General features: G+C 35.9%; 1 protein-coding gene and 1 long non-coding RNA gene across 4 annotated transcripts in view; one reads left to right on the top strand and one right to left on the bottom strand.

Moving 5' to 3' along the window:
* Positions 1-24,589, top strand: part of LOC141528167 (uncharacterized) — a 177,171-nt gene that overhangs the window by 96,459 nt on the left and 56,123 nt on the right. The gene's annotated exons all lie outside the window — the stretch shown is intronic.
* LOC141528220 (uncharacterized) lies at positions 6,519-13,501 on the bottom strand. Its single transcript, XM_074244156.1, has 2 exons — positions 12,316-13,501; positions 6,519-8,476 (listed from the first exon to the last, which is right to left on the bottom strand). The coding sequence occupies exons 1-2, from the start codon at positions 13,319-13,321 to the stop codon at positions 7,635-7,637; spliced, it is 1,848 nt and encodes a 615-aa protein (XP_074100257.1). The 5' UTR covers positions 13,322-13,501; the 3' UTR covers positions 6,519-7,634.

The raw sequence follows: 24,589 nt of genomic DNA, 5'->3' as shown, positions 1-24,589 counted from the left end.
TAAAATAATAATTGCTTGATTAATTACTCGTAATTGGTTAGTATTTTTATCTGGCTCATTAATATTTTATTATGTCGGGGCATTGCTTCGGAAATGCTAGCATGCTATTATTAAATTTTTTTTATTGTTTTTCTCTTACTAAGTGATTTATTGATAACGTGCCTAATTATAAAGAAATAACGATTTTATTTTTATACTGATCGTTTCATAATTTTTTAGTTTTCTGTTTTTATTGTTTGATGTTGTTATAATGTCATTATTTTTCTCAATAATGTTCTTAGTATCCACTAACATCAATGGAATTTTTCGATGAGAAAGATTAGGTAAAAGTAATAATGAAACAAAACAATATGTATAATTTTATTACCAAAAATAGGATTATTAGATACGGAATTCTAATGTTTTCTCTTGTCTCAGTAGCCTCTATTTACAACTGATGATGGTTAGTAATCTCTACGTTAAAGACGCGAGTTAATCTATCTTATCAACAGCCACTGACCTTGAAAGTCTCCTGGAAGTAAATTTGAATCCAATAGTTAGGCTTTGTCAATAAAAAAATTTTCATCGGTAGTTGCAGTCAATTTGACGTTAAGTTACCGACAAATCTATTGTTGTCGATATTGGTCTGCAAATTGATACACTTACGGTAAAACGTGAAAATCAATTTGGTTCAACTTTAATTGAAATTAGTAGTTCGTTTTGAAGACGTTGCATAAAATTTTTTACCCAATTAATCATAACTTTGCTTTCTTCAATTTTTCAAGTTAATTACATATTTCGGTATTAGGTTTACGTAATGTTACCCGATGTTCGCTAAAACTTGTTCTGGAAGCTCTCGTATCAATTGTCGAACAATTGATTACTGTCGGTACTTGTTAAAACTACATTATTGACTGACTGTATTTAGCTCACGAAACAGATTATATTTGCTAAAAAAGAAAAAACTAATCGGAATCTTCGAAATCATTGTTACAACAATGAATTGGTTTGTTTCGAATTTTTGGAGTTTACAACTCATGACGATTTTGCCATAAAAAAGTCGAATAATTTTGATAGATCGTCAGTTGAAGTATGCTAACGCCGACTAATATTGTCATGTAAAAGTTTATTTGACAGAGATGGTAACAAAAAAAGGCGAAAGTGTCTTTTTGAACTGGATTTACGCCCTTGTTTTTCATCATTATCCCCTATTAGTATTTCAACAGAGATGTTCTACAGAAAGGGTTCACTCCTCCTGCAAAGCCGAGAATCCCAGCGATATAAATGTCAAGTTAACCACTCAGCTTTTGACTTTCAGTGCGCCTTTCCTCCACACAAGTAGTCCTTGAGGGATCGCACAGATCGTACCTTCATCCCTTATTTTGTAGTTTCTTCCCCGGCGTATTTTCTCCGTAGTATCATCTCTTTCAAGTAGTTGAGGCTCTCTCAAAGTTTTCTAAGACGTCGACAACCGGAAAAGTTCAGCCTCAAGACTGGATCTTTACTCTTCCACGGGTAATATTTTCCCCGCTTTTTGGCCAACAACAAACAAACTGCTTCGAGATCAGTAGGGTGAGCAGAGCCTAGACGGAATTTGAGGGAAACAACGAGAGGAATTTCGGTTAAGTCTAATCGCGCAATCTTTCTACTTGCTGAGAAAAGTGAGTAGGTAATTTGGGGCGAGCCACCAAGGCCTTGCAAGGTCCAAGTCAGAGGATAATGAAGAGCCAGTGCCGGGTAATTAACGGTGTTTTCCACCTCGGGAGTGATGCGGCTCGTTAAGGAGGTCCGAACTCGTAGACTACGGTCTCTTTTCTCCTACGACAACCAATTAATTCCACCTTACTTCATCTGCAGACTACCAGATACGTTGCTTATTCAGGTTCCAGGTCCACTAAATCTCAGGATTTTCGGACGAAAGTAGATCTTCAGAAAATCTTTATCATCATTTCTTGAAAGGAATCAATCTGTAAGCTTCAGATATCGAATGATGATAATATAATGATGGATTAAATGCTAACTTGGTGAGAGTAATAAATACTGATAAAAGCAATGATTCGACTGGATTGAAAGTGCCGCAATAAAAATTAAAATTTGATCCTTTATAAAACTTGAAAAAAAGCTTCAAGCAAATCTGTAATGCTCCCAATCTTATTAGGCAAGATTTTTTCCACCCCCTAACAAAAAAGCTTTTGATACTTAGTCGTCTTGAGGAAAGTAACAGTAAAATTAAACTAATGCGATTCTATTTTTTTCTTTAAGCACTCCTTATGCCCCTAATTTGCATTTTCTCTGGTATTATTCTTATGAAAGGCGACGGGGAATGTTGGATTTACAAGGGAAATACGTGAAACACAGGTAGATAAATCATAAGAATAGATTTCGTTGAAAACGTATATACTGAAAGGTAGAGTCTTGAAGAGAGGAGACGAGAAGAGCAAGAAGAGAGAGGTTGAATATCAGAGATGTGCTAGGTGAGTGGGTGGATGACACGCCTACCTAACGCGACTGCGGCGGAACGCGGCCAGAGATAGTTGCTTACCCTGGTAAATAATGCAAGCCGGGGGTAATGGCGCTATCTCTGCGCATCTTTTATTAAACGTTCGCATCGCCGCCTCTATTGCCTTTTCATCCCCTTGAAACAAGCACCCGCGGGCTACTCCGTCTCCGTCTACGTTAGTCTCTGTGTCTGTCTATCTACCCCACCTACGGACACTTATAACGAGCCAGTGTGTATTTCCACCACAATATACATCTTGCTTCATCTTCTTTCTTTAAATCAAGAATCATACACCTACACCAACATCCCTTTCTCCCTTCACCCTGTATCCGGTTCCCATGCCCCTCATTGTTGTCCTCGATTGCTCTCTTATACGATGCGCAACGCGCGATTTTCGCCACGTTCCATTGTTCCATCGTCAACCAGATTATCCGGATTATCGATAACACACCCCAAGAGACTCCTATATACTTTTCTTTCCTGCTCGTTCCTCCCATTCCTCCCAGTTTCCTACCATTCACTTCAGTCCCTTCCTCCTTTCCACCTTCACTTGTTTTTGTTCTCGTGTATTTTGTATCGACCGATGTTTGTTATTTGTTACTCGCTGTTTTATTTCCATTCTACGCTAACAATAATTTTTTATACTTCTGATCATACTTTCAAACCACGGGTTCGTTTTTTTACAAATGGAACCTCTACCGATGCATGATTCTCTGATGCAGATGGCCAACATGACAATAATTAGCATAACTATTGGTAACATCCTGAACTGGCTGCTTATTAGCATTCATTGATGCTGTCCTAATTCATCTTCACCAATCGTTGTCTTCACCTCAATGACATCGGACAGCTATATGTGATTATAATGGTAATGTCTGTGTTATATCAGCTTGTATAGCAGCAATTATATTTAAAGTGTTTGGGTCAGACAGAAAGCATGTATCCACGTTTATACTGAGGGACAGAGGGTAAATACGTTGAAATCAATGCTTCTGTTTGCACTGTTGAGGTTGAGCGAAATTCCAGTTTACGAAAGCCAGAGAACGACAGAGAGGCATATCTCCCTCGATCTATCGTCGGGTGTGTCCACACGTGCACGTATATATGTATATATATATATATATATATATATATATATATATATATATAATCATCGTTTGCGGGGATCAGTTAAGGCCTGTTGTACGATACAATAAAACGTAAGGGTGGTTTTTATTTTTTCATTCACTGAAAACACATCCCCTTCAATTATAATCAAATTGATACCAATATGTATAATCAGAAAGCGTAAACACTGTTCACTTAATCTTTATTTTGACTGTATATTTTGATGATTAACGTGAGATTACGATAATTCTGATTATGATGATGATGATAGACGGGATAACTTTATGTAGATGTGACGATGACTTTATCGGATTTGTTCACGCTCAAGAAACTACAATCGTGTTATATTCAAAGGATTTACTAAGTCGAAACGTATCATTTAATATTAGGTTGCTTTGGTTTGGACGTATATGGAATCAAGAGAATGAATAACAGGATAGAAACTGGAGTGTATAGCACGGCATAGAAAGATAACCTAGGGCCTCACTCCATGACCCGGTCCATCGATCGATTTTCAGCTACTTTTGTTCAGCTGGTATCCGATTTTACTGGAGATCCTCTATCCTCTATGGACAGTTGGAGATACGTATAGTGAACATTACTGGAAGGAATTGGATCATCTTACTGGTGATCGATACTTCGGATTAGATAAGTTCTGGTTGAGATTGTATCGGTTTGATTTTGTCTAGCGAAGGAAGCTGGCTTAATAGATTAAAGCTTTAAGAAGTTTCATTAGTATTATAACTTCTACACGGAAAAGAACGGAAGAAGTCAAAATATCTTTTTCCAGGAAATAGAGTTATTCTAATTATGTTACGTAATTTGATAGATATTACAATCCATTTTGCAGAATGGCTCAGGCGAATAAGAAACGAGACGCAACTATTAAAGCTATTACACGCTCAACTGCACTTTCGTAACAGTGTCGTATGAAAATAGAACACCCTCTAACTTAAATTCCGATCTTTTAGCGTCAACTTTAGTTAGTTATACATTGAGAAAAGGAGTTCCAGGGCAACTTTAAGTCAGAACTTCACAGTCTATATGATAACTCTGAATTATTTGATGACTTGACTTTTCCAATTACTTCAATCTTGTTCTAATTGTAAAAGACGGATCAAGAGTTTCTAAATCTTGAGAGTGAGCCTGAGTTTAAACAGTAATGCTTCTCTGCTAACACTTTTTTGAAAGCATGAAATATACTTGCTAGTGAAAACAGAGACTAAGATCCTCGAAATCGTGTGACGTTAGGGCAAACAGCGTACGAGGGGCAGACGACAGAGTTGGTTATTTCACGGTCCACTCGCTCTACAACTCACACCCACGGAGAATACTTGACGGAAATCGGCCCCTTCCCAAATCCAGTCCCTGCTTTAAGAATTAATTCGAGAGAATCGTCCAGCAAGCCCGACAGCACCTATACCCTAACTCCTAACTCTCTTTTATCATTTGTTTAGCTTCCTTTCTCTCTGGAGAAGCTTTGCTTAATCTTTTATTTTCAACCTTTTTACATCGATACACAGCCTTTTGTTTCCAACTCGAAGCATTCTTCAGCTGTGTCAATCCACATTCACCTAACTTCTGATAACGCGGTTGGTTTGGCACCACTTGGAATCTTAGAGACCTTTGAGCATTGAAGTATGGAAGAGTCTTCCTCTTTCTCTCCTGTGACATCGTGGATTGAGATAAAACGAAAGGTCTAAGGCTAATCTCCTTGACGTTGGGTTCGTTGAGAACGGAAAAGACTGAGAAGTTATAAAGAGGATCGTATTTCGTAGGATGGATACTGCCATTCTAACATAGATATATATATATATATATATATATATATATATATATATATATATATATATATATATATATATATATATATATATATATATATATATATATATATATAACTTCCATGATGGACCTTATAAAATTGGAATTTTCAGTTTCGCTTTTGAAATCAGCTGTGTTTAGGCCTTTCCTAAGATATTTTGGGGTAAGACGATAAATTTGATTTTTATAGAATTTTTTAACTGGAGCTTATTTAGGGCACTTCCGCTGAAAATTCCAATTTTAAAAGGTCCATCAAGGAAGTTACATTTTGGCACACGCTAAAATATATATATATATATATATATATATATATATATATATATACCAGAGGCTGAGGGTCGCCGAAGGCACTTCAAGAGGGGTGTCAATGTTTCCTTGAACTAAACTTTATGGGCAAGTTCAGTTTCAGATCGGATAATCAGTTTTAGAGATTTGATATCTCTGGTTAAATTACTAGGTTGCTTCCCGCGAAATTAATGTTGTTGGATTAAGGGGATTTATCGAATCATATTACCAGTTATTTTGTGTCATGGTTCAAGGTAATTCAATGATTTGATGTTACTTTGCCCCATGATTTATTGAAAAAAGAGCTTACGGATTGCAATTTTGAGAATCAACTTTCCAGGGTTTATCTTCTCGCAAAAATATAAATGCATTTGTAATTAGCGGAGCTTTGAATTCACTGATAGCGATGATGAGTTTGCGGAGACAGATGTGACAAACAAATGTATAAACAGTGTTCACAGAAACGTATGTATCTAATTTAATCATCAAAGCTACGAGGACAATTTTCCATTAATTTGCCGTGGCCGCTTTGGGCTGTTAATACAGACCAGCAATTGTGAATCGTGAGCGAAGCATAAAGGCCGTGATGGCTAAGGGGTTCGAGAAACCTCAAAGCGAAAAATGAATTCATTACCATCGTAAGATTTGGCTCAAACTCTCCTAATTATCCTTCTTTTATGAAAAAAAACTTATTAAAGACTAATATTAATTCACATTTCAATGGTTGTGTGGATAAATATTTAATATCGTATATGTTATGCAGGATTTCAGGAGTTTAAAAAAAACAGTGGGCTTCAGGATTGGTTGCTTAGATAAACATTTATCAGATATACATGCTAAATTATTTACAAGCATAACATAATGGCATTTATTTTACATTTGTCAATAATAGTTATCTTTTTATTCATTCATATCCACATTCACGTCTCATGGTATCTTATAACCTATATTTAATTTCTTAATTATCACACTTGTACATAATTATAATTAATAGTGATTTTTGCACATCATCATTACAATAATAATCATCATTGAAGACTTTTAAATGTCTTGTTATTGTGTATTCTTTAAAAAACTGGTCGCATTTTCTGTTTACAATTGATTCTATTTAGCACCGCTAGGTGACAACTTTTCTCGCACATTGCTGGATGCTACTGTAGTTGATAAATTACGGTAAAAATTTGATATTATCGAATTGATTCAGTTACGTGAATAAAAAGAGTCGAGAAAAAGAATATGGATTTTTAGAAAATACACAGTTGGATTAGTTGCTCTTCTCAATGTATACAGAAAAAAAAACTTACTTAAATCAAGTAAATAATTTTGAAGAATTTCATCTTCTTGATTTGAGTAGAAAAATTCTTAAACTAAGAAATTTTTATTGGTTCAAATAAATTTTACTTGATTTAAAAAATTTTCGTCTTGATCTAAGACAGTGAAACTCTTCAAAATGATTTTCTTGGTTTAAGAATTTTTCTCTTGATCCAAATTAATTTTTTTTTCTGTGTACAATCACTCACGGTATACAAGACTTTGGCATCATTAATTAATTATAAATCCTCGGTTAATCAGGTCACTGCCCTAACGCATGTGCGATACGTGCATAAATTCACATATGCACACATATAGTACAGTTACTCACACAATTGTATAGTCGGAATCGTAGGTAATCAGGGAGCATTAACGGAAATGTTTGGATTACAATGTCGAGTGTCGGGCAGAAAGCCAGGTACCAAATGTCTCTTTGTCGCTTTGTCATTGACAAATTTGTCGAGCAAGAGACGATATTGTGCGGATAGTGATTCAACTGATTGTAAATAAAATAGTGTCATACGTATAGAAAATTGAATAGACAAAATCGAGGTCTAATTAAACAATTTGTAAAGGGAACTCGTTACTATTATTAGGACGAGATTAAAACAAGTTGCGTGACCGCTCGCTACGCGTGTGAGTGTGCGTGTGTGTGTACATGGTGTGACGACAATGACAGACCTACGCTGGAGGTAGTCGCTGCTGATGATGCGCTTATCGGCGTTGGTGCTGTAACCGCGGGTGTCCCAGTCAAGTGATGTCCAAAAAATGTCGGCGAAGATCCGTAAGGTGGAGCTGGATGATGGTAATAACCTGGAGGCGGTGGTGGGGGAGGAGCATGATGCACATGAGAATGCGGATGCTGATGAGGATGCGTATGAGCGTGAGGATGGGCATGTGGATGGGCAGCGAACAGGAATGCTGGAGCGTAAGGGGAAGGATGAGGCGGAGTAGTTGGCACAGTTGGGCTATTGACATCCAGACCAGGATTCTGCTTTTTCCATTTGGTACGCCGGTTCTGGAACCATATCTTCACCTGGGTCTCTGTCAAAGACAGTGATAAGGCCAAATTAAGCCGCTCACAGACAGAGAGGTACCTTGTTGTCTTGAACTTGTTCTCCAACGCCACTAACTGCTCGTAGGTGAAAGCAGTCCGTGCTCGACGGGGTTTTCCACCAGCAGATCCACCCGATGACCCGCCGTTTTGTGACGATCCACCTTGACAAGACGGATTCTGACCACCTGAAGATGACGATGATGAAGAAGATTGTCTCTTCTTGCTGCCGTTTGACCCCGTTGATGCCGTATCTCGAGTCACAGTTGGTGTTCCGCGGTCATCAACTCCCTGCATGTCAACGTCTTCATCATCTTCATCATCTTCGTCTCCTTCTTCCTCCATGTCTTCCACTTGGTCGAGCATGCTCTCGTCTTCTTGGCCGCTGCTGCACAGTTCTCCCCTTGAGTCACCATCTACAATGACAAGAATTTTAAGACAATTAACATGCACTAATCAGGAGATTGGTTGTTATAGGACTTAAAAGTAAAAAATGTTACAATGATCTGGGAAATGCAGACGAGTAATCGTGGTTTTAAAAAATTAACGGTTAAGTTTTATTGGAAAACAGCTTGCGATACTTTAGCAGCTGAGCCGAGAGAGCTTTGTGAAGTGATGAGAGACTGAAAGCAAGAGATTCAAGACAGAGAGAGGAGACTGAAAGATTGAGAGAGATGGAGATAATTGCGCCAGCGGCTAGTGTAGTTGAACGAACGAACGACCGGCCCGTTCGTCCGGCCAATCGTTCGCTCAATGAGAGAGACGAGATTGGAGATTCAATCAGCGCGCAGATGTCCCGGGGAGAGATATTCCCTGGCTCCAAACTCCGTATACAGTTAGTGGCCGTAATAGTAGTAGTAGCAGTAGTAGTAGTAGTAGTATTAGTAGTAGTAGTTGTTGTAGTAGTCGCAGTGACAGTATAGACAGAAGGGGAAGTTTTGGTCCAGGACGATGAGTCGTGTGACAGACTGAGTGAATAAGAGAGAACGTCAGCCACAAAATACGATCAGGACTATCCCCATCTATATACATAGACGAGAGTATAACGAAACCGAGCGAGACGGAAATTTTATCTGAATTGACGTGGCTGTTCGTGGGCCACGCGCGAGAGAACGCGGCTTGCTTCTACTGCTACTGCAAGTCCATAGGGGGGAGGGGACGGATCGAGAAGCTTTACGCCGTAATGGGATTTGTATCTCGTTAACGCGCGATCGTTCTTCCAGATATATTCAGGTCTCTCTTCTTCTCATTGTAGGTGTATAGACCTTCCTTTTTTTCCTTCATTCTTTATACGAATTACTTTTACGGTAAAATATACCGTATATCGGTTTCCGTATTCCTGATAGTAAAAAAAGTATTACTAGTCCTCGAATAAAGGATCTTTAGAGGAGCTTTTTTCTACATACGTGCATGGATATCAGTAGGGACTCTATTTCAATTGATTCAGCGTAATTTCCAATGCGTAATTCACATTCCCTTAGATATATACCTTTTTAAGGATTTTACTTTCCAGGATCAAGAGAAAAGATTTCTTTTATCGACATGTGCTTTTACTGTTTTTAATTAAACTCCTCATCAAAGGTATCTGGCTTTATGTTAGTCAGAAAATCTTTACAAAAAGCACTTGTTTATCAGTTTCATCTCGAGAGAGCTATCAATGAAAAATAAAATAACGAATTTGAGTATCTATATAATAGGAGCAACGAGTGATTGACCGCAAATATCACGGCAGGAAGAAGTAACGATCATGTACATAAACCAGTAAAAAAAAATTTATTACCACAAAAAAAAGAATGGAACATGAGCGAAAAAAGGTTTGTCAGTGAGATGAGCGAGCTTTTTTATAGATCTCAACTGAGACTTTAAGGGTCCACTGGGGACTGGCAAATGTCGACGTTGGTGACCTTAAAAAAGTTTTCTGTGCTTTGAAGTGTTAGTGCTGTATATCTATGTCCGTGTTATGCCTTACGTTATCATCAGCTCGTGCCAATCGTTCAGCTTGAGTCGTACGAACGATTTGTCTTCCTTGACTTGAGCACGGTATGATTTGCTGTAATGAGCTCGTGCTTTTTTTCTCCACATTTTCTTCGTTGGCTACTAAAATAACTAGTTATAATTAAATTTGCCTGACATTCAAGAATCCTGCGCAAATTTTACCGGAAAAGATCGAAATTTTCAACATATCTCATTTCTTTAGAAAGCATCATGATCGCCAGGTTAATCATGCCGAACCTTTTCTTCTTAGTTATATAGTTAATTAATTACCATGGTGACTTGTCAAAGACAAAAAAAAATGATCTTTTACTAGTTCTCATACGAAAAAAAACTTTCTCTGTAAATTAAACAAGGAAGGGCAATTGATTTCCCCTGACCAATGTTGGGCGCCTTTTTTTTTTTTTTTTTTTTTTTTTTTTTAATTCGACCCTCGAGCTAGAAGCCTCGTAATTAGCTATTTTTATTTCAACTAAATTGAAGACCTACTCAAGCTCCGGCTTGGATGTTTTTTGCTTCCTGACACGGAGCGTGAAAGCTGTATAGAAATGATGGTAGTTTTCGCACGTTCAACAAATCTACCCTGGTTATTGGGTGAGAGCTCGAGCTCGGATCGGAGCAGTATGACGGAGACAAACCAATGGGATGAGAAGAGAAATTTTTGGGGAGAGAAAAAGATAACGCGAGTTTGAGGGTTGGAGGGTGTCATTGTGATGCAGAAGAGCCAATTTTCTGGGCGGCTTAGCGCGATGCGACGCGATGCCGTACGATTATCATAACAACCGAGGATATTATTCCCTCGTCCGTGATGCGTATGGGAGAGAGAGACAAGGTAAGGACGAAAATAAAATGTAACTAAATTTTCAGGGTGCTCATCACCAAATCCCTAAAAGAATTGTCGAATATCTGATGTACTTTTAATGATAATATAAAAACTTGAGCTATAATAGCACTATCGGCATGTCTATCGTGATTGATCGACAACTGATTCTCCAATTTCAGAATCTCGGAAATTTTTTCAACGTGATCAATCTTCAGGCCTTGTAATACGTTTCTGCATCTGATGCTGAGGCTGTTTTGTTAAGATAATGCTGATGTTCTTTTAATAGTTATTCTTATTGGAATTTTATTTCTTCTTTGGTTTTCGGACCCCTCGTTCGAAAAATTATACGCAAGATTGATTCGACAATCGTGTCTTTACTTGAGTACTTGATGTCCCTCGTTGGGACTGGTGAACCCGATGATTACAGCGTTCAAAGACTGGTTAACAGAGATTAGCACAGCTATTTGTCACGCTACGACAGCTTACCCCCATCTTACTAAACAACTTTGACAAAAGCTATTTAATCTCTGTTAGTATTGTGCTTTTGTTTTCGATGTACTTCAACAATTAAACATTTGATTGGGTGGATTTGCCATCACAAATTTATCAATAAATTTATATATATTTTTGATTAAATAAAAATAGTAAAGAGGTAACGTTTTTAATAGCCGTTCAGAAGTTATACATTCGCTTTGTTTCTGGATGAAAAAATATTAAAATTGATGACGAATATTTTCGGTTATGTACCTCATACAGATGGAAATATGTCTGGCAGTGTGTGTGTGTATCGTTAAATAAAACGCGCTTGCGTCGGTATATATTTGTTTCTGTCTGCATACAGCTTATTCGTTATGGCCAGTTGCTTCGGCAGACGGGTCGTTAATCATTGCTAACGTTTCATTGTACTTTTATGAGGCCCACATATTTTACTGTTTAATGAGGTTTTAATAAACATTAAATTTTTATCATCATTGTTATTGATACGTTTATTTCAAAATGAAAAACAATCATCCCATTTGAAACAATAAACAAATTGAATATTCAATTGATGAATTCTCGACATCTAATTACTGACCAGTTTTAAATAACTCTTCGTTATTAGGCAATCTCTACTTCTATAGCTGACATTTGAGCGACAAAAAATGAAACTCATATGGAGTCTAAATATAAGACAGGATGCCAATGTCTTCGACCGCACAAGCTGAGATTTACAAGAGCAACAAGGAAAGCCAAAGAAATAGAGCTAAAGAAATGAAGCTCTTACTACGATGAGCCAGCTAAATAATTAGTGAGGGCTGTCTTCCCGTCGGACCAGCGTAAAAATTATTACTAGCTTTCACACTCTCACACATAAAAATTTATAAGCCTTAGCGCTAATTGATGATAAATATCTTTTTTAATCTTAAAACAACGATTACCAATTCATCGATAAATAATTACCTTCATGCAAGCTCCCATTTCTCCGTCGTCTACGGTGTCCTCTATCATGAATTATCCTTCCGCCGGTAAATTTATGAGGGTCGAGGATATTTTCTACGGAGAATGCAAGTCCACGCTTGTTGTTTTGCACAGTAGCATTAGTATTCGTTAAACAATTGTTACCACTAGCAACACTGTTACTCCCCGAAAGCAAACTAGAGGAATTTGTTCGTAATTGACTTCCAGTAGTGCAAAGACCCGTAACCATAGATCCAGTAGCATGTCCAGTTGCTAGATAAGGCATCATAGCAGTTGTTGTGTGGTTAACAACAACAATACCATTGGTATTTCCACCAACACTAATAACAGCACTATTATTGCCACCATTACCACTACCAATACCACAACCACCAGCACCACCAGTACCACCAGCACCACCACTAGACGGTAAGCACGATAGCAATCCAACAGCCCGATTCCCAAAAGGAATAAATTGTTCATTGACACTCATTGTTCTAGAGGAAGCCGTCAAATCAACTGGGCTGCTGGGATTGCTTTCGGGATCACGGCACACGTCCACCTCGATGTCTTCATCTTCATCATAATTCCCGTTTCTCTCCGCTTCATCCTCCTCGTCTTCTTCATCATCATCAATCACTCCCCTTGACGACAGCCTCATTCTACTTGCAACATTCTCATTGTCAACATCATCACCCTCATTATCTTCTTCATCGTCCTGATTTAATGGATCCTTCTTTATATCATCAATGTCTTCTTCCATTGCACTGCTCCTTGAGGCCGGGGATGCCATTGGCGAACTCGCCGGAGCACTTGTCTCCAGCATGTGCTGCTTAGAATCTTCGAACCCAACAACAAAGGGGTCACCAGTTCGCACGTGAAGCAGCAATCCACGTCGTTTTTCCCTCGGCACCACCGCTCGTAGATTCACTTCCTCAGGGTCTAGACACGTAATCGGACCCTCTGCATGTGGGGATAGCGTTCGCGGTTCTTGATGCATCCTCCACATCTTACATGGGGAGGAATCGTACTGACAGTTCTATCTTTTTGGAACTGACATCGTCTTGCACTGAACGTAACTTGTGATCACTAAACGCTGATCAACACTTCTTCCACTTACTCTTTGAAGTGTCGACTGATAGCTGGCATGCGTTACACTAAAGCTTGTTAACACTTACAGTTTTTGACACAGTATCAACTTTTGATTCACTCACTTTTTAAGCACTGACAGTAACAGGATTAGTAGCAATTATGACGAAACAAATGAGTGATAATCCATTTCATTAACGATTGCTTGCCACGAAAGATGTCAAGTTTTCCTTTACAACAAGTATCAGAGTAGCAACAAACAGACAACCAATAACTGTAGCTACTTAGCAGACGTAGTATCAGTCTTGGCAATGATTGTACCACGTATAGAGAGCCATGGTGCCGGAGTAGCTGCGTATATCACGATATTATTATCCCAGTAATACTGTCGGGGCAGTAGTTGATACAGAGCGTTACTAAGTTGTGAGTTAGAGAAAGAGAGTAAGATAACATCGAGGCTGTTGGGGATGGTTGGTACGCCTCAGATGGGCGTGCCCACATCCGACTGCTCCCAAAACTAATGGTAGACCGGCCAATCACAGCATCCGGATGTTTTCCCGGTTTCTCCGGACCACCGTTGAGAGTCTGCTCAGCATGGTAGTAGTCGGTGTCGCTGATTACTGGGAGTTGCGCGGTGTTCACAAAACTCAGATACCTGCTACATAATGTTACATTTGCTGATATACGTTAAGTTATTATTCAAGTTATGACAGTACACTTGAATTGGTGGCAAATTCATCCCATTTTTCACGATTTTCACCCTGCTCTTACATCTCTAAACTTTTGACCAACACCGCTGAATTTTCTGGGAAAATTGAGGCCAATTAGGCTCCGTTGAACTAATGGCTAATGAAGTATGTCGCTTTCATGATTTCAAAACTCTATAGCATGTTTTCTCGTGAGTACGCTGATGCTGATAGTGAAGGAACAAGGATACTGTTTGCTTTGCCATTTAGATAATGACGGTTTTACATCCACCATTATTTTATCCTATCCCTAGGCATATTTAGCTAAAATCGAACGGCAACGTTGACGAGGTTTATACCCAACGATACTCCTATGTACACACCTTCTCCTTACATCTGCTCCGAGCTTGTTTCGGCTCTTTAGCTCTTTGTGTGTACTTACTTGAGCAAATCTCTCCAGAGAGCGTGCTATCTGTGCACGTTATATACTGAATTTTCTCAAAGTACGAAAATTAAATCCAGTTATAATGCCAACACGTTGGCAGTATCTTGTAATTACTGACAACTTGATCAATAGCGTAGCATATTTAAGATTCTTTATCAGAAAATGAACGATTTGAGACGAAATATAAATTTTTTTTTTATTACTATAACCGATCAACGGCGATCAATTACAGTGATTCAATATTTGCAAAAATTGATAATAATGATAACGACGACAATAGAGCAAAAATGTGTTGATAACGATGAATTGAATATATGTATATTAATTGATTGATTAAAGATAAATAATAAATAACTGGTATTACGGCACGTGATTTGGTCAAACACTGCAGCAATTGAGTGTATTCAGTGTGGATATACAGTTATAGTCCAATCAATTTAGCGAATGCCAGTTCAAAAGTTTAATAACTACGTGGTTATTTAGCAAGCCACCTCGACTAAACTCCAATTAAATGGCTTATCGATTAGATAATCCAACCGTACTATCGAGTTAGCTGCTACTGATGGTTATACAAACGATAAACTACTACTTTTATATCGTATATATACGTGTCTGTGAAAGCATAAATGGCTTAGTGTAACAGATGGGGGAAGGGGGGCAAGCAACGGGGCACTACGTCGTTGTCATCGTTCAGGGTGTAATGAGGCGCGAAATAAATTCCCCGTTCAAGTAGTTACTCTATGTGCAGCCGGAGTATGTAATCATATGAGAATACTTTTGAATGTCTTTCCTATAAACCTGGTGTATTGACCAAGCTTTATCTACATACATACATACATACATGAATGTGTAGGGGGTGTGTGGAAGGGATTTATGATACACGCCATTGAGTTTTAGTTGAGCGAATAATTATCGGTATAAAACGTTTTTTTTAAAGCATAAAAATTTTTTTACAGTGCAGAAAATTTTTCATTGCTAGAATTTTTTACTATTGACTACAGAAGATCAAATAAATCATACATATAGTCACATACAATCGGAAAAGATCATGTATGAATACGTAATAGCATGTAAGGTCAAACATATTGCCACATATGGTTATAAAGGATCGTACAAGTTTACGTAAAATTACAAACAATCCCATACAATTAAAAATGATAATTTATGGTCACAAAAGACTATATGAGATTAAATAAGATCATACATAGTCACATATATGGTCAGATAGATCATGTTTTTACTGCATTTTTAGCTTTTCGCTGTGTAAATCAATGATTTTCAAAAAATCTGGTTGTTGGTTTAGGAAGCAATCCTGACTATCCCGATGAGGATGTCTGTTTGTGTGTGTGTGTGTGTGTGTGTGTGTGTGTGTGTGTGTGTGTGTGTGTGTGTGTGTGTGTGTGTGTGTGTGTGTGTGTGTGTGTGTGTGTGTGTGTGTGTGTGTGTGTGTGTGTGTGTGTGTGTGTGTGTGTGTGTGTGTGTGTGTGTGTGTGTGTGTGTGTGTGTGTGTGTGTGTGTGTGTGTGTGTGTGTGTGTGTGTGTGTGTGTGTGTGTGTGTGTGTGTGTGTGTGTGTGTGTGTGTGTGTGTGTGTGTGTGTGTGTGTGTGTGTCGGTGTAAACTCCTTGTAACTTTTGAACGGCTTGACTAATTAAATCATGGTTGGCGGCATTTGACAGAATTCCTTTGCTATTAGATTTTACATGAATTTTAAAAATAAAATTGTAAAAAAAGGTTTTTTTTCAGATAGCTTTTTAACTAATAGATCGATCAATTCCAAACACCTACCAGCTTTTAAGCTTTAAAAACAATAGTAATTGCCGCTAACTGTATCAAAATCGATCAATTCGTTTGAATGATATTTAATTTTCAAAAATTACGAAAAAGTGTTTTTTTCGATACAACTTTAAAATTTAAAATAATAAATAATCTTTTTGTATTAAAAGAAACAAAAACAGCGTAGAATGCTGCAAGTTTCATAAAAAACGTTTAATTCGATCTGACGATATTGCAATTAAAAATTTAAAAAAAAAAGTATATTTTTAACAATCACTACATTTTCGAGCTCGAAAATGTAATAAAGTTATGTGCTTGAGCTTGAAGAGCTTGAAAGTTTGTAATAGATAATTTCTCGAGTGTTTTAAACTCGTACATAGCGGAAAGTTGTAGGGAAGGCCTGCAGGGTTAACCATTTTCCAGATTTTTTTGTGTACTTACGAAATGCTGTACTGAGACAAACAAATACTATTAATACAAAAATTTTCTGGACCCAAGAAGATATATTCTCAATGATTATTATTAAGAATATACTTTCTTGTTAAAAAATTTGTAAACTTAATGGAAGTAATTTTGATTTAATTTAACTAAAGCTATTCGTTTATTTATCTATAAATGATAGAGGCGATTTTTTCGATTAAGCGGTTACATAAGTATCACAGCTTCAAAAAATCGATTTTTTAAAAATTATCTTATTAAATTCTACACGGAAATGACGTCACAGTGGTAGAGTTTTTAATATTTTTTTTGAAAAACTTCAGTAATCTGTTATTAAATATGTATCTCTAAGATAGTAAAAAGTTTGAATTAAATATTTTTTTATATTAAAAAAAAAATTTTAAAGAGAGACCATTTTTTACCAGGGGAAGCCCATGTTTTTATATTGAAAAAATTGTTAAAGATAGGCCATTTTTTCTGAGAGGAAACCCATGTAATCCCTCAAAACAGATATTGATATTCTTTCCGTCAAAAAATTAACAAATTCAAATGGTTTGTTTCACAAAATTCTCGAGCCAAGATATTCGATTCTGGACAGTTACTTTTTTTTTCTTAGTATATAATCAGTATCCTTTTATTGCTACAAAACTTACATTAACTTTTAACAGGTTTTGCGTTTCGCATTTTACATAATGTTACTTAGAAAATAGTTATTTCCAACTTGCACTTAAATAAGTTTTACTTCAAAAAACTTTCATATACTTAGCTTCCAAAATTAAATTTGTAGTATAGTTTACAACTCAATTATATTTTACTGCTTGTTTATTTACAAAAAAGAACTGCTTAGATAATTAATTCTCTAAAAATCTAATTATTCAGATATCAGACAAATTTTCTCTCATCAGTACCTTTCATCCATACTCTCATATTCATCCAACCTATAAATATAGACATAACTACATTTGAAATCTCGTCTTATATCACACACGTCGACAAACTCAATTTCCTCTAGTCACATATAGTTTATAATGATTTTTCTTCTCCCAACAAATTGGTCCATAAGTAACCGTCAAGAACATAAGAAAAAAAAAACATAAACATATACCCACAGTTCACACAACGATAAATATAAATGAATATTTTTATTTTTCTCAAGAAAATGACTCGTCGCTTCCATTAATAATCTTCCGTCATCTACGGTACGAATAAATTTTCAATATCTATCTAATTATTGTCCCAATTATTTTTCATTAATTAACTAAATAAAGCCCCGAAAAATAATTAACCCAAAAAAGCATTTGATTAATTAGCAGACAAATATTAAAAGCAAAAAAAAAAAAACAAAAAAAAACCCGCGAATCGAATCTGCGTAATCATAAAATAGTCGGGCGCGGTCACTCCTACTCGACTCTCGACTGCTCGTAGGGACTCTATTTATTTATTTATTTCTTTTTTAGATATAGTTATTATTATTTTTCACCTATCTCCATCGCGATTTCTCGCCTCCCCCCTCTCCCTCTTTTAGCCACTCAACCTCCGCGTCTTTGGCCCCTACGGCTGCTCCCCTCCACCGGATTGCTTCTCCTCCGAGTCCCCACCATCGGAAGCCGTCGGTCACCCCCACTTCCTCAGTTTCCCTCTCCCCAGACCATGGCTACGGCTCTGATTCAGATTCTGGTCCTCATCCTCATCCTTATTTCATCTTTCTCTATTTCATAATACCCCGCAGCATCTATACCCTTTTTATCTAGTGTCGCGTGAATACATATAGGCGAACCACTGTGATACCGTATAATTATCGGATGGCAGGTAACTCGAGCGAGACCGCGGGCGTTTTAATTGGCCAATTATCGTCCCGCGAAATACGTGTATAAGTTCAGATAGGCGTGAAAATTCTAGGGTGACTGGGCTCACCAAGTGATACAAACCATTATATACTTCTCCAACAAATATCTTGTCTAACTAAACCCTCTACCTTACACACACATGGACACAATCACAATAATAATGATAATGGCAGTAACAACGTAAAATGAAAACAGTAAAAAGGCTGATTCTGATTCTCATATAAGTTTTCTCGACCAAGCACTCGTAATTGGCTCCCTTTTAATTTTTCTATCCGGTCCCTCCGTCTTCTACCTTCCATCCATGAATCTATAGTGCCATGGATCTAAGGCCGTATTGTTGAAACCCCATTCACTAATATGACACATCAACCGTTTAAACTTAGACAACGGGAAACGATAACAAGATCGAAGTAATTGTTGCTCATTTTCGCGGGTCTTTTACTCGGATGGGCTAGTGTATTAACTCGCAACAGAGAGACTTATAAAAGGAATTAGCCAGTTTCAATGGGATTTCTGAGAGAGAAATATATCGACATCCTAATTAATGAATTGTAACTCCAATATCTATTATATCTATAGTATTTTTATTTGGATCTCCAAAATAATGTGTATTTAGACTATTGTCATCTTAAAATGTCAAAGAATCACCTCCTACATAATTTGTAAGTAGGCAATCGGTTTGAAATAGGGAAATTGTTTAAAAAATTTTTTCACGTAATTAATTTTTTTCATACAATAATATCTTTGATCTTTTTACTCTCAAACTGCTGGATAACGTTTGAATATTTTTTGTAAAGTTTTGCAAAACAAAACGAAATTTTTAAAAAATAAATAAAAACTAAGTCGACGATGTTAAAAGGAAGTTTTGATAGTCAAAGAAATTTTCATTATTTTCGGAATGTTTAGTGAAAACAACTCAACTATCTCTAATTTGAGAAACCTTTACTGATTTTTACTTTTTTGAACCTGAACCATCTTAAGTAAACAAAAAGAATAAATTCTTCATCGCTAAAGTAACATTTATTTTATCTCATTACGCATTTTCTTAATTAATTACTGTTATTTTTAGTCAATATTTGAAAGCAACCAATCAAACGACGTCTGAATAAAAGTAAAAAATTATTTTTAATGAATTCAACACCAATAACGTAACAAATGACGAAAAACGAGTGTATAACTAAAATGTATACGCGTGCGAAGGAGCGAATGGGACCCCAAGGAGGTGATTAGAAGTTCCCGTAACTCTTACCATACCAGATCCCCATTACAACTCTCCACACACACAGACTCACTCACAAACCGGGCGTATGGTACATTATACATCTTTAACAGTAGTAATGTGTTTCGAAGCTTGACATAACGCAGTTATGTCATATTAAAGCGATACATCCACACATGTAGAGCGACTAGGGGACGCTTCTGTCTCGATATACACATGACCGGTATCGCTTACGCATTATTATTGCAGCGATACGACACGCCGTGGTGTCACCCATGACCTCCCATGGGGTTCAATCCATATCATTCATACATTCCCAGTTCGTATACCAACTGTCGCATGCTATTCCAGCAGTAACGCCACCAATCGAAAGATATATGGAAAAAAAAAGATAGTGTTACTGATTTTATTAGTGATATAAGTCTAGGCGTGCTTTATGGCCCGTCAAATTAAAAGATTCCCTAAGTATATTGTATACTTATACACTTGTGTTAGTTGGTCGTCCCTAACTGCGATCCGATCCGCGTAGATGATAGGCCACATGAGGAGACAATATTATTTATAACTGCATCCAGTTGAGATCGGATCTAAACGGATGTAAAGGGCTGGAATTATCTAGGAAATAGTTAAGAAGTTTTACTGCTCAGTTTAAGTCACCTCAGATGGATCGTTTCTCCGTTTTCTGAATTGCGGTAAAGTAATTCACGACTCTGAACTAAACTGCTTTCCAGGGTGTTTGAATCATCTGGATATGCTTGAGCTAATGATGCGTGAATTATTGCTGTGGGCTTCATTGAGGATTCGTTACCTCATTATTACACACGATTTGCTTGTTATATAATAATGATGGATATTTATGGTAAGCGCAGGACAAAGGTTACGAGTTTTTAAGTCGGAATAAGTTGCAGATTAGAGTGGTGCTTAGTTTAGTTTATTGATAGTTCAAATCGTTTGTGATGGATCAGGGCTCAGTGGATTGTGATTGATGATCGATGAAAATGATTACTAATTGGAAATTTTGGTTATTTAGGGTTTCATTTCTCATTAATGAAGAGAATTAAATGAGAAGAATTTTGGATCAATGACGAATATTGTGGAAAATCAATTTCACTGCTAGTAGTTAAAGCACAATTTGGGTTTTAAATGAAACTCGTCAAAAATTTTTTGGGTATGGTCATAAATCAAAACAGCATATGAAAGTTGCTTAATTTAATAATTATAATAAAGAACATTTGAGGCCCTTAAAAATGTAAACTTATATTTTAAATTAACTATGATAAATTTATTTTGTTCAAATTGGATTTTGTTCAACTGTCTATTATCTTTCCGGACCTATATACAAATAAATATCAAATTTTTTAATGTTGCTATACACATACCTATCAAGCCAATCGAAAATTTTTGGATAAGAAAGTAAGTTAATTTTTTCATAAAATATGTCATTTTCATTATTGAAAGATAATGAATAACTAAAAATTTTTCCCGTGAAAAATTTTCTGATATCGCCTGATATGTTCATATATGGCTGTATCAGAAAATTTAATAGATCCATATCTGGTCTGATGGTTACATAAATTATTTTTTATTTTTCCTGGTATAATCTAATAAAAAACTTCGTGACATCAAAATGCACATATTTGATAACACCTGATGTTATTTGATGTTACAACCGCTACTTATCCTAGACCATGAGAAAAAGGAACGAGAAGAAAAATTTCGTCTCAACATTTTTCAAGAGAATAATAAACTAAATAAAATTACAGAATATACATAGAATATAATTTGAATCCAATGTGAAAGAATTATAAAAACAAAAGTTTCATGATTTTGAAAAATTTATCATTTAATGTTAATTAAAATGTTTTACAAACGCTATAAAATTTTTGTTCACTCTTTCAAAAAAAATATCTGTCTTTAGTTTTTATTTTAATCAACTATTATATAAAGAACTATTCGTCTAATACGACATAATAAATGACGAACAATTTTTTTTCACTCAAAAAAAGATTCTTGAACCAACAAAATCACTGTGAAGAGTCTTACTGTTATGTCTTGAATCAAAACGAATGATTCTTGAATCAATTAAAATTATTTAAGCCAAGAAAAATTTCCTAATTCAAACATTTCTCTGCTTAAATCAGGATAATGAAGCTCTTCGATACAATTTTCTTGGTTCAAGAACTTTTCTCTTCAACCAAGTTGATTATTTTTCAGTGTTAAAAAAAAATATGTAAAAACTAAAAATATTAATAAAATTCAACCTTTTAATCTTATATATAGCTTGACATGACCAGATCAACATAAGACAAAAAATTTTTCACAAACTTTTAAGTAAACGTCAAAAAATATATTTTTCATCTCTTCATAATATAAATGTATTTATCTAAATATAAATATCTCATAATCAACAAGTTAAACGGAAACCCACCAGTCACACGTTACACATATGTGACAATCTAAAGTAACTGAAAGCGATTCAGGTCGTTTGTAGAGTGCTCACATTATTTCTCTCATGCTATCCTAAACAAAACAAACAACTCCAGTAAGCAAATTTTCTTCATATTCATATGTAATAACAATAACAATAACAACACATAGGAGCAGCCCCAGCCGTGTAGACATGACACGTCAGACATTGGAGAATTGGCTTACAGATAAAGCAACAAAAATAGAGACGAGTGCAAGTTAAGGCAGAACATTCACTCTTCACTCGTATATTCATGTATTCACACCCCACATATACGCATACAGCATATTATAGTACAGTACACTATATAATACTCGCAAAATGTTGTTGTGGTCGCGGCCGGTTGCCTCTTCAAAGTGTCAAGTGACAAACGGTCCCGCTAGTGAGTAGGCGTACTCGTCAGTGTAGATATAATTTGTCAGGAAATCACCCAATTAGCCTTCCAGTTATGTGGCCCAACAGATTTAACCAATTAGTTTAGCAATGTGAGCCCCTAATACATTTGCCCGCGAGGCCAACAACGATATTAGGCTTTCGCATCATCATGGGTGGCTAGCACACCACCGATTTCTGTCCCTACACTCACACTCGAGACAGATCGCACCTATTTGTATTTATAAAAGGGATGCGTGGTTAGCACTCAGAATGTGAATGTGTTCGTCTGAGAAATTACGACAAACGATCGCCAAAACGAAACCAGTAAGCAAGTAATTACACTTGCTAGCAACGTCTCTATCTATAGAATCAGTTGCTGATGTGTGTGCCGGTTAAACTTTAAGGCACTACATTGCATTGCATTACATTACATTTAGTGAGAGATAGAAAGTATGAGTAACATCTCCACATGTTTTGTCTCTACTAGTGGTGGTGTTGGATGAATTTATTATGCAGGGATGGTACAGAAAATTGCCGCGGGCTTAATGCATCCAGAGGGTTAGCCGAGAGATGACGGACCAAGTGTGCCGAGTTGAGGTAGAGTTATTTGTCTCACTAATGAGATGTCTGAGAGACATCTGAGATCATAAAAATAAGTTATCGGTTTTGGTTCTTTTGTTCGAAGTAATTGTTCTTGACAGATGATTTTTACTGACGTAATTAGGGACTCTTTAGAAATTTTTTTTTGTATTTTGAGATGAAATTTATTTAGATAAAAATATAAAATAAAAAAAAAAAATGGTAAGAATTTATTGAAACTTCAAAAGTTGTGGATTTTTAATTTTTTTCATTGTAATGAATAATACTAATTTTTCTTCAAACAAATATATTGTTGATTTTGATAAAAAATATGGTCGCGCTTATATGATAGCAGTAAATTTTAGTAAGAATATATATGCAGAGAAAAATATTATTTTTAATTGGAAAATCAACATTGAAGCTAAAAAAAATATGAAATAAATGTGAAACTTGTAATGATAATTTAATTTTAAATAATGTTTTCATGTATGTTAAGCACCAACAAGTGTTGTATATTATTTAAGTTAAGTAAAAGAGGATGTGAGTGAGGTATACTCAACTTGTCAGTGTGCATGAGCGTGACAAAGAAGTTGAGAAGTTGTGCAGAGTGTAAATGAAAGATCAAGAGTTTCGTGGCACTTGCCTTTTCTCTTTATCCACTAATTCATGGCTAATGACTCTCTGAGATCTCACGACGTTTGAAAATCCGCCAAAGGTCGTCAAAGGATTTGTTAACGAGAGCATTAGCTTTCAAGTAAGTAAATTTTCAATTTATTTATACGTCTACTGACACTTTTAAATGTATTTATTATTATTAATTATTTTTTCTTGATAAAAAGAATAAAAAATTTTTAAATAAAAGATTGTCTTGAAGAATAACATGATAAAAAAAATCGTCTATCAGTCGAAAATATATAAAATAGAGTAATCATAATAGAAGTAAATCTGGAAGTAGAAAATGCAATCATCCACAATAAATATGTTCTAAAACTTTCCCTTTAACGTGCTTTTTTTATTTCCCGTTGCTCACATTTGCTTTCAGCAACTAATAACTAAAAAAAATTATAATAAAAATTTCCACAGTTAACAATAAAAGAAAATGAATGATAAATTAACAAGTTAATTCTTGTAAAGAGTTTGCTTTATTATTAACAAGCAAAAGGGTCGAAAGAAATTAATTAAGAACCCGGTTAATTTAAAAAACGGCAATAATTAATTAACAGTTTACATAATATCAGGAGTAGGGAAATTTCTTTGTTCAACTTAATAATTTTTTTCATTCTATTACACAAATTTTTAATGAAAATTCTTCACATATTCTCTGTTTAAATTATTTCATAATTAAATTTTTTTGCTTC

The sequence above is a fragment of the Cotesia typhae genome, unplaced genomic scaffold (genome assembly GCF_013202065.1).
Source record: "Cotesia typhae breed Kobodo isofemale line unplaced genomic scaffold, CoteBio_Ctyphae contig_43, whole genome shotgun sequence".
Taxonomy (NCBI): Eukaryota; Metazoa; Arthropoda; class Insecta; order Hymenoptera; family Braconidae; genus Cotesia; species Cotesia typhae.
Note: the sequence above shows the minus strand (reverse complement) of the source record. Positions and strands in the feature narration are given on the sequence as shown.